The following is a 14,108-nucleotide window of genomic DNA, read 5'->3' as shown; positions in this document are numbered from 1 at the left end:
ACTGAAGTACTTCCCAAGTAACCTTCAGTATGTGTCAGTGTGTGTGTGTGTGTGTGTGTGTGTGTGTGTGTGTGTGTGTGTGTGTGTGTGTGTGTGTGTGTGTGTGTGTGTGTGTGTGTGTGTGTGTGTGTGTGTGTGTGTGTGTGTGTGTGTAAACATACAACAAAGTAAAAGACTTCATGATCATAAAGAAATGGAAACTGCATTTTTCCATTGAGCCCATTTATTTACTTGTCATGGAGGATTATGATAAAGATGATATTATATATATTATATTATGATATTAGTAATTTTCAAGATACATTTTCGAGATGAAATACGCCAAAAGTGGAGTCTCCTCAGTGATTTCCACTTTACTAGGGGGTCTTGTAGGCGTGGTCCATGATGACCTTCAGAGCCTCCCAAGTCTCCTGGGCGGTGGGGATGATCTGATTGGCTGGCAGGATGAAGCCGTAGTGACCAGTGTCCCTCAGCTCGAAGGTGTAGGAATACTTGATGCCCTGCTCGTAAGTCCAGTCAATAGTGGTACCGCTGGCTTGGTCTGCGAATGAAGCAGTAATTGTTGAGAGGATTATGCGTCAGGCAAGGCAGCTTTATTTATATCGCACATTTAATACACAGGGGCTTCTCAATGTGCTTAACATAAAAACAAACATTTAACAGTAAGAACTGAAAGCATAAAAACATACCATTTAAAAAAATTAAACCCAATTATAATAAAAAGAGAAAAAAAATACGATTGAACATTAAATATTAGAAATCCTAAAACATACAATTAAAAACAAGAAAACCAAATTATAACAAAAATAAAACAAAGTACAGAAAAATAGAAATAGAGAAAGAAAACAAAAAGCTTGATTAAACTGCTCAGAGGCCAATAGTATCGGATCTGAGCAGCGCCATCTTGAAAATTTCCAATAAAAAACAAAACAAAAACCAATCAATCTGTCAATTACGACGTAGCCACGCCCTAATGCATACCCTGCTTTATCGTCAAATATAAAATCAGGGAGGCCAAAATGTCCCAAATGAACATCATACTGCATTGAAGAAGGCTTTAAACTAGCAATTGAGACCATAAACACATTTTGAAAACGTTTACTGAGGTTATAAATCAAGTCAGAAGTTGGTGAATTCTCCATTGACTTGTATAGAGACGGAAGTGCTTTTGACACCAAAATGGTCGCCCCCTGGTGGCCTTTTGATAGAATGCAGTTTTAAGTTACTTCCGCGTTGGCCTCATTTCAGAGGACCGGAACTCCCCGTCTGGTCTGAATTCACTTTACACAGTCTTTAACAGTTACTGCTGGTTGTACTATTGTTTTTGTTGGTTGAATGTTTATTTTACACTGGACCTCAAAACTAGGTGCAGATGTTGTTACTTTGGGGGTTTGAGACACAAAGCAAGTAAATAATAAATAAATAATAATATAAGAAAAAGTTGTTTTTGCTGAAGGGCACTTCAGCACTGAGGATGCTCTGGACAGTTAATTAGTCAATTAATCTGTAGTTAGTCTGTTTAATAGGGGATTGAAGTACAACCCCCAAGTACAACAAAAGTACAACAAAAGAGCAAATACTATCTGCTGTTAATAAGCATTAGGTAGGATGAAGTAAACAGTCTACAACAGTGATATACATTGCTGAAACTTACAGATGACATCGAACATGCTTCCATATGTGTAGCGAGTACCGTAAGCAAAGGCAAGGGTACCGACAGCCAACCTGGCCAGATTTTGCTGCAGAGAGAGATGATCACATACATACTTAACAGTTTCTCACATGTGTTATATTATTATTGTTACATATTTGTACATTACTAACATTACAAGCAAACCCGCACAGGGACTATAAAACCACAGAGCCCAGAGAAGAGATCTAAAATTTAGAGTAAAAAAAATTGTATTTTACCAGCTCTCTCTGGTCCTTGACAGGAGTATTGGTGTAGCCGTAAGGGTACAGGAGCATCTGGGAGTAGGAGTGGATGGAGAGGAAGGCCTTGAAGTTGCCCTGGGACTTCACAAAGTCCACAATAGACTTGATCTCAGACTCAGAGTGAGGGCTGGGTCCACGGTAGGTCTCTGAGCAGGGGTCGCTGCTGGAGCCAGCAGCTACACATAATGAAAACAGGATTATTGAAATGGCAAGGGTATCAAACGATTGCTGTAATCACTGGTCATTATAGAAATAAACTGCCATGGTGTCTTAGTAGGTGCTAATACACATAGTGCAAGGTTCTCCATAAATGCCAAATATATATGTGAGTGTCTTATGTCATTTGCATTGCTTCCTGAATAGCAAGTGTCTGTGCAATTGTGTTGTCATTTTGGCCACAACTTTCTTGATGTATAAGATATTAAAATTAGACTTGAAGTTGATCTAATCTTGTGATAGAATAAGGAATGACACTGAAAGACAACAATGCACATCAATACATTTCTACACATCAAAACTTTAAATAATGGTTAAATGGACTTAAAAAGTAACTACCTATAAATCAATCACTGACAATTTTGACAGAACAATACAAAAACATGACAAGATAAATATTGGTGCGCAAAATAAGTAACATTAAATTATTTTGCACAAAATTACGTTTATTTTTCTGAATCTGTCCCATTTTATTTCTTTGGTTCTAAATACTGAATTGTTTTACCTCTTCTGTGTATAGTATATGTATATTCTCTATATTTTATTCAACTTCTTTTTATAGTGGCTTTACATCTTGTCTTGCATATACATGGTTCCCAATCTTAATCGGTCCTTTAACATTTTGTTATTATTCACTTCTTTGTAATAATGAGCTGGAACAGGTTTTTAAGGCATTTCACATTGTACTGTGTATACATGTGTATGTGAAAAAAAGCATGTATTGCTCACATTTAGGGGTTTATATAGTGAAAGAGGTATCCTTACTTCCAAAACCAACTGACCAGTTCCTGTTGGGATCAACTCCGACACAGCTAGATCCGGGGTTGGGCTTCCTGGTCTTACGCCACATACGGTTCTGGAAACATCAGAGTAACTTATCTCAGTTTGTTTCTTATTTTTAATATTACTAATTTACCTTTGGCTTGTAACATTATTATCACTACTAATTTTTATTTTAATGTAACTGATGCACATGAACATACAATATAAAAAGCTAGACAATACTCAAATTCACAACATTTCAACCTTTGGCTTGTAAACATCAGTATTTCATGAGATATTTTTCTTTTGTTTCTATGGTTATCAATATTATTATCATTACTAATTATAATTTTTATTTTACTGATAGAAATCTACTGGTTCTACTGTATTTGATGTACATGAACATACAATATAAAAAGGTATGCAATACTCAAATTCACATGACATTTCTTACTGCAGGAATCATGAGAATTTTGAAATCTACATAGGGTTAACAAATCCTTATATGAATCAATATCTCATCTACATCATCAATAAAAACAGAATGTGGCAGGAAATTACTTTAAAATCAGTAAAATGTTGTTGCTATGTCATACTCACACTGTTGTGGGTGTAGTAGTAGCCATCAGGGTTGGTCACCAGCTCCAGGTAGATGTCCATCCAGTAGAGGATTCCAGTGATAACACCGTCATGGCCAAAATCAGTCACGATCTAAATATAAAGGACACAAGTTCCAGTGTAGAAGATCAGTGGTAAGAAGCTGCAGAGACAGTAACAGGAAACAAAAAAACAACCTAAGAGTCATTTAAAGCACCTTCTTGGCGAACCAGGTACCACTGGCTGGAGTGATCCACTCTCTGGCATGGATTCCAGTGTCGATCCAGATGGCAGGACGTTTGGTATTACCAGTGCTGAACTTTGAAACAGAAAAAAGAAACATGCAGTTGAACATTATCCTATCCAAGGAATGAATGAGAGCATACTTCATGAATGGTGCAATTCTAAAGATTGTTTATTTAACATTAACATATGCATGAAAAAATGTCTTCATTTTGTCAAGAAAATACTTACAGTACTTTTCTCTACAAAGTAAAATATTATAACCTTTATTTCTTTCGTTTACCTTGAGGACAGTCAGTGGACGACCTTCGAAGCTGTAACCAATCACAACCTTGCTGACCAGGTCGGGATTCTCAGCCACCAGCATGTCCTGGAAAGTGTAGATCTACACCAAAGACAAATTCTTAGGGTGCTTTCACACCACTAGTATGATTATTTGGTCCGCAACAGGCAGTAAAATTGTTACTATGTAGCATACAGGCTGTGGTGTGGTCCGCGTTCACACCTGCAAATGAATCAAGATTGGTCCGATTGACGTTCCCTCATCTTCCGGTAGGTCGGCATTTGGTGCGGAGACCACCTCTTTTTACAGGTCTGCTTGATTTAGTGTGCACCAGAGTGCGATTGATGCTTTCACACCAACGAAAACGAACTGAACTAAGAGCTTTTGGACTGTTTAGTGCGCACCAACTGCTGTTGGTATGAAAACGCCCTTAATCTTTATAATTCAGTACCAGTTGGGTAAAAGATTATCTGTAGCATTGTCTGTTCTTGACTGACTCTGAATTTGTTGTTGTTGTGCTATTATAATAATCTTGTAGATAATCTAGAAGATGCTTTTAGTAGAAGCCAAATCATCAGTGACAGCTCTACTGTCAAGAAAAAGTGCTGATTGTCCTCAAAGTCAAACATAATGCAGATAAAAGAATCGAAGCAAACATATTTTGAATGCATGCAATCAGGGCTATAACAAAAAAACAAATGGTAATGTGTCCAGAACACACAACAAACTGGAACTTTTAAAATCTCTATTTATTTTAACTATGTGCCAAATTCTAAATTTTACAAAATGTCACTCACAAATACCAAATAATATATACCATACCATATACCATTATACCATAATATATCAAAAGTACATAGTGTACTTAATGCTGTTTTAGGCAGCAGTATACTTTAACTGGACAACAGTTGTATTGTGTTTACTCACATCGTTGATGCTGTGATAGTTGGTGTAGTCGTAGCTGTCAGTGTTTCTGGGCTTGGCGACACGAGCAGCAGCTTCCATCTTCTCCTGCTCTTCATCCAGCATCACCTGCAGGCCAGTGCCACCATTTATATTTAAGTTAGACATCAACAATTTCAATCCATTAGTTGGTTATCTTGAGCTGGCTAACATTTGAAATTAAATTCTGCTCCTACTTGAGCCTGATTTTGAAAATCCAGGATGTTACCTCATACCTGGACATCTTTAATCATGACAGAGTACTTGATGCCCTGGGTCTCCAGATGAATTTTAAAAGACTGAAGGCTGTGGAGGGGAACTCTGACATCCACAGGAGTGGCCACATTACTCACCTCCCTCCAAAAGTCCAGCTGAAAGAAAACACAGTTATCAAGCAACAAATTAAGTTGCTTGTTATATTAAGAAAGAGACAAAGATAATAAAGATAAGGAATGTGACTTATTTGAACCTTATATCGAAACAAATATCATTTTAGAGATTTTTCAGATGATAATGGCTGACCTCAAACTCAGTCATGTCCTCCATGTCCTTGATAAGACGCAGCTGGACATCACTCTTTGGAACAATGCGGAGGACCTGATGTCTGTAACAAAGAGTGAAACCAGTGTTTTACAACCTTTTACTCAACTGAAGACCACCAGGTAGCTCACAGAAGGTGTGCATAGAAGAAGTGTTTTTTGTTGTGTTTTGTTTTGTATTGTATAGTTTTTTTGTTCAGTCCATGAAGTGCAGAGATGTTTGCAGAAGGTCTTTAAGGTGCTGGGTCTTTAGTCTTTTCTTAAAGATTGAGAGAGTCTCTGCTGATTGAACAGAGTTTGGTAACTCATTCTACCACCGGGCAACTACAGTAGAAAAGAGTCTGACTAGCAGCTTAAGGCCTTGTTGTGGTACTAGGTTCCTTCTGCAGACACTACGTTGTCCTCTGCACAGTGTTTCCTGTACTAACTTTGTAAATGTAATGTTAAAAATTCCTGCATATCATGAAGGTGGACTGATCACTTCAGGTATTTAAACAAAATGTTATTGGGTGTAATTAACTGGATGCATTCAATTTAAAATAAATAAATAACTTTTATTATTGGAGTTACATGTAATATAAGTTCACATATGAGAAGCCTTTAGAGGCCTACTTACCCTTCAAACGTCTCCTTGCCGAAAACGGCCACAAACAGCGCTGCAAATACAAACAGCCCCCTCATCATGACCAACATGTGAATATGGCCGGGCTAAACACTGACTTTTATGGCCGAATGTGCCGGGCACATGTCCAAACCATGACCTTGCTTAAGGTAAGGTAGGTGTGTGAACAGCTGGTCCTGTTGCCACACCAGCCTAAAAATACCAGATCAAAAGTTGCACCATGAAATCTCATGTTTTTGATGCACCTGAAGCTGTGTTCAGTTGTTAAAGAAAGAGGAACGTTGATCAATGTCTGCTGGGTTTAGTTTTATTTTATTTTGCTAATTAATTTTTTTAATTGTAAATAGTGAAACCCCCCCAAAGCAGCATCTTCAAAGTGCTTGTTTTGTCCAAAACTTAATGGTAAATGGACTGTACTTATATAGCACCTTTCTAGTCTTTACAACGACTCAAAGAGCTTTACACTACAACTCACTCACACACATTCATACACTGATGGCAGGGGCTACCACGCAGGGTGCCAACCTGCACATCAGGAGGAAGTTAACCATTCACACACTGTTGGCACAGCCAACAGGAGCAATTTGAGGTTAAGTGTGTTGCCCAAGGACACATTGACATGTGGACTGGAGGAGCTGGGAATTGAACTGCCAATCTTCCAATTGGAGGATGACTGCTCTACCTCCTGAGCCACAGCCGCCCAATCAATTTATAATTATCTAAAAGCATCGAAAAGAGTTCTGCACAGTGTAAATGACTAATAAAACACTTTCTTGTTGCTATAATATTTGTTTTTCAAGATTTTTTTATTTTATTTATAGAAAATGTCCTTGTCAACAAATTTGAATTTTTACCTTCATTTTAACTTAAATGTAAAAAAGTAGAAATGTCACTGCTCAACAGGAAGTCACAGCCAGCCACACTGTTTGAATTTCATCCTTTATTGCATTAAATTTAAATGACGCCAATAAATGAAGAATTTTATTTTTCAAATTATATGTTCAGTTATTATTAGTTTCCTTGTACAGTTAAAAACACAATTATGTTCAATTACACCCAACAAATCCACCAGTGAGAGGCCTTTAGAGGCCCACTTACCCTTCAAACGTCTCCTTGCTGAAAATGGCCACAAACAGTGTGGAAAATGCAAGCAGCCCCCTTCATCATGACCAACAGTGTGAATCTGGCAGGTCCAAACAACAACTAAATTATGGTTTCCAACACAATTTATTTTCTATTATCACTCTAAGATATTCACTCTTTCAGTTTCTACATCATTTATCACTAGTTTTACTTAAATTCAGTGTTAGTTTATCTGCATCAAACTAACTCTTTAGCTTTTTCAATTCCTTTTTCCACCGTATCCAAAAGTTATTACAAGTTGTCCCCACAACATGTGATATAAATATGTATATCATCTGCATATAGAATCGTTTTCAGTGTTTTGGACACTTCACTTATATTATCTATGTACAAAATAAACAGTAATGGTCACAACACTGATCCCTGAAAAATCTCCTAAGTAACCTTCAGTAATTGTGATTTGAAATTTTGTATCTGAACATACTGATATCTATTCTGGTTAGCCAGCATACTTCTAATTATTAGAGTGTGAAATGTGTACAGGATCTTATTTTGTTAAATAACGGTTTTATTAAAAGCACCTTTTAACAAGGGGGAACAACCTCCCTTTTAGAGATGAATGATTCTAATTCAGCAGGATGTAACCTAGCAACTCTAATTCCCGACTGGTCCCATTCACTTAAATTAAAATACAAAAACATGAATGAAAAGTAGATGAAAATGCCCTTTGAACAGGACCCAGGTTAGAAAGATGAGGTCTTTATAATTATCCTTATGTGTGTTTGTGTAGCTGATGCTTGTATCCACAATGACTTAAAATAAAGTGAAGGCAACTTTGAAATGTTTCATTTTCTTCCATTTAATATGAGAAATATTCACTCAAAATTAAAATGGTATTGTCAGAAAGTTTCATCCTGTGCTACAATCAAATGTATACAATGTATTTTGGATTAAAATTTCTTTAAAAAGGAGGCGGATGTTGATGTTGCCCTGAGTAAAATAGGTTTAAAGGATGTGAAAATAATGCAGAGACATAGAAAGCACAGTACTGCATGTGTGTAAACATGCAACAAAGTAAAAGACTTTATAATCATAAAGAAATGGAAACTGCATCTTTTGTAATGAGCACATTTATTTGTCTGTTTGTGTTTTTCATGATGTTTTAAGAGTTATGGAGGATGATGATAAAGATGATATTAGTCCAAAAAAATGACATTTTCTAGATGAAATACACCAATAGTGGAGTCTCTTCAGGGATTTAGTAGGGGTTCTTGTAGGTGTGCTCCATGATGGCCATCAGAGCCAACCAAGTCTCCTGGGCGGTGGGGATGATCTGACTGGCTGGCAGGATGAAGCCGTAACGACCGGTGTCCCTCAGCTCGAAGGTGTAGGAGTACTTGATGCCCTGCTCGTAAGTCCAGTCAATGGTGCCACCGCTGGCTTGGTCTGTAAATGAAGCAGTAATTATTGAAAGTATTATACCCCAAATATGAAATAAGCAGCATCAGATGGGAATATCTCAATGACGCTTTCACAGCTAAAGCCGCTATATGGAGAATTTTGTTTTTTCCTAATTTACAACTCTTTGCTAAAAGGTCTAAAACAAAAAAAGATTTCTGTGCCTCACAGCTGCTCTAATGAACTGCAATGAATGCTTGTGATTACATCTAGTTCTTGCTCCTATGGAAGCTGAATGCAATAAGTTGCTTTGGACATGTGCAAGTAATATATCATCATTCAAAGTTAGTTAATTAGTTAATCTGTGGATGCTCTGTTTATTAGTGGAAATACAACCACTACTAAAATAAATAAGAAGATGAAATGATATTTTCTGATCATGAGTATTAGGTGGGATGAAGTAAAAGCAGTTTATAACAGTGTTGCTGAAACTTACAGATGGTGTTGATGATGCTGCCGTATCTGTAGCGAGTACCGTACAGGGAGGCGAGGTCAGTGATAGCCTTCTTAGCCAGAGCATGCTGCAGAGAGAAATGATCACATTCAGATGATTCTTCTTAGTTTCTCATGTTTGTCCCTGTGTAAACCACAGAGCCCAACCAACTAAAATTCAGAGTAAAGAAGTGTAAAAAAAAAAAAGACAGAAGGTGTATTTTTACCAGCTCAGCCTGGTCCTTGGCTGGAGTTCTGGTGTAGCCGAAGGGGTACAGGAGCATCTGGGAGTAGGAGTGGATGGAGACAAAGGCCTTGAAGTTGCCATGGGACTTCACAAAGTCCACAATGGACTTGACCTCAGACTCAGAGTGAGCCCTGGGTCCACGGTAGGTCTCTGAGCAGGGGCTGCCACTGGCTCCGGCGCCTACACAATGAAAACAAAATTGAAGAAACAGCAAGGGTAATAATTAAAGGATTGCTGTAATCACTGGTCATTATAGAAATAAACTGCCTTGGTGACTTAGTAGATGCTAATACACATAGTGCAAGGCTCTCCATAAATGCCAAATATATATGTGAAATATATATGTGAGTGTCATTCGCATTGTGGCCTCAGCTTCCTGAAGAGCTTTATGTGACGAGTCCGTGCCTTTGTGTTGCCATTTTGGCCACGACTGTCTTGATGTGTAGAATATTAAAATTGGGGTAAAATAAGTTGGGAACCCATTGCTTTAGACAGTAGGTTTAGAGCTACTGTAAACAAATATGGTTCCTTGGTATCAGGGAAAGACATTACCTCCAAAACCAGCATCCCAGTTCCTGTTGGGATCAACTCCGACACAGCTAGAGCCGGGGTTGGGCTTCCTGGTCTTACGCCACATACGGTTCTGGAAACATCAGATTAACTTATCTCAGTTTGTTTCTTATTTTGTATATTACTGATTTACCTTTGACTTGTAAACATCAGTATTTCATCAGCTTCTTTTTCTCTTTTGTTTCTTTTTTTCTATGGTTACCAACATCATAACATTTTAATGTAACTGATATAACTCTACTGGTTCTACTGTATATATTTGATGCACATGAACACCCAATATAAAAAGGTATGCAATAGTCAGATTCACATATTTCTTATTGCAGAAGTCTTGAACATTTTGGGACTTACATAGGGTTAAGAAATCCTTACATGAATCAATATCTCATCTAGATATCATAGTTTAAAAAACTGAATGTGGCAGCCTATATATTTTATAATACTATAAAAAACAGTTGTTTGCTATGGGAGACTCACGCTGTTGTGGGTGAAGTAGTAGCCATCAGGGTTGGTCACAATCTCAAGGTAGATGTCCATGTTGTCGAGGATGGCGGTGAGAGCAGGGTCACGGCCGTAATCAGTCACGATCTAAAAGTAAAGGACACAAGTTCCAGTGTAGAAGATCAGTGGTAAGAAGCTGCAGAAGATCAGCGAGGGGAAACAAAACACAACCTAAGAGTCATTAAAGCACCTTCTTGGCGAACCAGGTACCACTGGCCTGAGTGACCCACTCTCTGGAGTGGATTCCAGTGTCGATCCAGATGGCAGGACGCTTGGTTCCACCAGTGCTGAACTATGAAACAGAAAAAATAAAACATGTCAGTGAACAATATTCCATCCAATAAATGAGCAAAAATCTCTATAAAGTACAGCATTATAGCCTTTATTTCTTTCATTTACCTTGAGCACATTCAGGGCACGGCCTTGGTAGCTCTGACCAATCACAATCTTGCTGACCATTTTGGGATTCTCAGCCACCAGCATGTCCTGGAAACTGTAGATCTAAAACAAAGACAAATCCTTTGGTTTTATTATTCAGTACTAGTTGAGCTAAATGTGACACTTAATTCGTTGTAGTTGTACTATTGTAATAATCTTGTAGATAATCTAGAAAAATGCCAAATTCTAAATTATAGAAATGTCAAATACCCTGATTTGAAATGTCTAAATCTTCATTTTATACATTAGAATCAATGATTGTATCAAAGGTATTACGTGAATGTTGTTTTAAGCAGAAGTATACTTTTACTGGACAACAGTTGCATTGTGTTTACAGGGTTTATGTACTCACATCGCTGATGCTGTGGTAACTGGCGAAGTCGTAGCTGTCGGTGTTTCTGGGCTCAGCAAAGCGAGCAGCAGATTCCATGTCCTGCTTCTCTTCATTCAACATCATCTGCAGGCCAAATCCATCAGTCGGTCATATTGAACTGTTCAGCATTTGAAATTAAATTCTGCTCCTACTCGAGGCCAGGACTTTAGAATCCAGGCTTTTACTTCTTACCTGCAGGTCTTTAATCATGACGGAGTACTCAATGTCCTGGGTCTCCAGATGAATTTTGACAGACTGCAGGCTGTGGAAGGGAACTCTGATGTCCACAGGAGTAGCCACATCACTCACGTCCCTCCAGAAGTCCAACTGAAAGAAAACATAATCATCATGCAACAAATTAAGTTAAATCAAGTGTCACTTTATTGTTGAAAGTACTTAAAAAGAAGAAGTTGACTAACCTCAAACTCGACCATATCCTCCATGGCCTTGATAAGAGACAGCTGGACATCATTCTTAGGAAGAATGCGGAGGACCTGATGTCTGTAACAAAGAGTAACACCAGTGTTTTACAACCTTTTACTCAACTGAAGAACACAGGCTGAGATGATTTGTGATGCACTCATGGTTTATTTCCCAGTGTGGCTTTTATTATCTATATCAAGCTGAACTAAATATGTCATATTTGGTGGCCTCAAACAAGGTAACAATGGGTTTTACCTTTAAAATTGAAAATGTCTAAAGGACTTAATCATTACACAGATACCTTATGTCAAAATGTGTAAATCTCATACTCTTAGTATGTGACAGGAGTGTAGATTATAAATGAATATGCTGCAGGTTTAATAATATTCAGCTGGGTACTGGGCCTTTGGTCTTTTCTTAAAGATCGAGTGGGACTCTACAGATTTAAATAATCCAGAAATAGTGTCCCTGTTACTCTGGATCATTCAGAGAACATCAGAGTTTGTGGATTATCCTTTTCGGGGTATTGTTTTAGAAATGTGGCTGTTGATTGAAAATAATATAAAAGTTGTCAGTGTTTTGAGTTCCAGAAATCACATTTCTTTCACCTCCATTGTTTTAGGTTTGGAGCCACAAATCTCAGAGAACAATATGTTAAAATCTGGATAAATAAATCCAAATATAATTCAGGAGAACTGGCCCTTTAAAGAGTCCACTTCTGCACATACTATGTTGTCCTCTGCAATGTGTTTCCTGTACTAACTTTGTAAATGTAATGATCCTGAAAAAAAAATCAAAAAATCATTGCAATTATTGTGAAGGTGGACTGATGATTTCAGGTATTTAAACAAGCTTTTGTTGGTTGTAATTTACTGGATGCATTAAATTTAAAAGAGGCTAATAAATAAATAACTTGTATTATTGGAGTTACGTTTCAAGTTCATATATACAGTTAAATTACACCCTACAGTTCCAGAGGCCTACTTACCCCTCAAATGTGTCCTTGCCGAAAACGGCCACAAACAGCGCAACGAAAGCAAGCAGCCCCCTCATCATGTCCAACGGTGTGAATATGGTAGGGGCAAACACCGACTTTTATGGCCGAATGTGCTGGGTTACGTGTCCAAACCACGACCTTGCTTAAGGTGATGGAGGTGTGTGAACAGCTGGTCCTGTTGCCACACCAGCCCAAAGATACCAGATGAAAAGTTGCACCATGCACTCTTTTGTTTTTCACACAACTGAAGCTGTGTTCAGTTGTGCAAAGAAAGAAGAAAGTTGATCAATGTCTGCTGGGTTTATTTTTGGTTTATTTTGCTGTATTACATACATAACAGTCGAAAGTTTAGACACACTTTCTCATTCCAGTGAATGGGGAAGTGTGTCCAAACTTGTTGTTACAGCTCATTACAGCAACTCAAAGAGTCTGTGTAAAAAACAATGGGGCTGAATTATTTTCATATTTGTTCAATTGTTTTATTGCAAATAGTGAAAAATGCCCTGCACCAGTTTATAGACCGATAAGTAGCATGTTCAAAGTGCTTGTTTTGTCCAAAAAATTCAATTTACAGTTATATAAAGCACAGAAAAGCACTGAATCCTCATATTTGAGAAGCGGTCACCAGAGAATATTTTACATTTCAACTAAATAAATGACTTTATTGATTAATTTATTATCAAATTAGTTGCCTCTTTTTTGTGTCTTTTATGGCATCAAAAGGTTATGCACAATGTAAAAACCTTTCTTGTTGCTGTAATATTTGCTTTTAAAGATTCCTTACACAAATGTCCTCATCAATAAATGTGTTTTTACCTTCACTCTAACCAAAATACTTCATTGATACATTTTGTACTTGTTTTCCTGTCTTGTAATGTGGATAGTTTCTGTGAAAAATAAAATAAATAAGAATGGTGCAGTAACACAATAGTAGGTAATTGTCTTATCTCAGCTAGCATTAAGTGCTGGTCTGAAGTCAGCTCAAAATAGAATCTCACTGCTTAACAGGAAGTCACGGCCGGCCACACTGTGCTTCAGCTTCGTCCTGTTTGTTACTGTTTGGGCAACACTGTAATCAACAAGCGGCTTCAATGAGCTCAATTCAAACCAGCTGTCTGGGTTACATACCCTCATACATTTGAGCTGGGAGGACAAAGCTTCCAGACACAAGAAACTGAGGAAAAGAAATGGATATCTGGTGCTTTTGTAGTTTCTTTTCAAAATGAGATATCCACCAAAAAATGTGACGCCTGCACTAACAAACAGAAAACCTGCATCAAACTTGACATTTACTTGACATAAATATCCAATTTTTGCCTTATACTTCTCAGAAAGTCACATTTTAGTGAGTATAGTCAATGCGAATGTTTAAATATTGACCAACAGACATCAGATAACATTATCAGTAGTTTTGACGCTAAAATCTAACTCTTTCCTCATATCGATC

The 14,108-nt window shown here is 37.6% G+C and overlaps 2 protein-coding genes across 2 annotated transcripts; both read right to left on the bottom strand.

Annotated features, from left to right (window-relative positions):
- Window positions 1-356: 356 nt before the first annotated feature.
- Window positions 357-6,201, bottom strand: LOC133981923 (carboxypeptidase A1-like). The gene is made up of 11 exons (XM_062420798.1): window positions 6,134-6,201; window positions 5,501-5,582; window positions 5,215-5,349; window positions 4,964-5,068; window positions 4,037-4,138; window positions 3,728-3,829; window positions 3,514-3,624; window positions 2,917-3,007; window positions 1,912-2,111; window positions 1,655-1,739; window positions 357-541 (listed from the first exon to the last, which is right to left on the bottom strand). The coding sequence occupies exons 1-11, from the start codon at window positions 6,199-6,201 to the stop codon at window positions 357-359; spliced, it is 1,266 nt and encodes a 421-aa protein (XP_062276782.1).
- A 2,155-nt stretch (window positions 6,202-8,356) lies between these two features.
- On the bottom strand, window positions 8,357-12,892 carry cpa5 (carboxypeptidase A5). Its single transcript, XM_062420063.1, has 11 exons — window positions 12,653-12,892; window positions 11,661-11,742; window positions 11,434-11,568; window positions 11,221-11,325; window positions 10,830-10,931; window positions 10,621-10,722; window positions 10,407-10,517; window positions 9,912-10,002; window positions 9,340-9,539; window positions 9,117-9,201; window positions 8,357-8,668 (listed from the first exon to the last, which is right to left on the bottom strand). The coding sequence occupies exons 1-11, from the start codon at window positions 12,718-12,720 to the stop codon at window positions 8,481-8,483; spliced, it is 1,269 nt and encodes a 422-aa protein (XP_062276047.1). The 5' UTR covers window positions 12,721-12,892; the 3' UTR covers window positions 8,357-8,480.
- Window positions 12,893-14,108: the final 1,216 nt, after the last annotated feature.

The sequence above is a fragment of the Scomber scombrus genome, chromosome 6, assembly GCF_963691925.1.
Source record: "Scomber scombrus chromosome 6, fScoSco1.1, whole genome shotgun sequence".
NCBI lineage: Eukaryota > Metazoa > Chordata > Actinopteri > Scombriformes > Scombridae > Scomber > Scomber scombrus.
The sequence above is the reverse complement of the archived record's forward strand: the minus strand, read 5'-3'. Positions and strand labels throughout refer to the sequence as shown.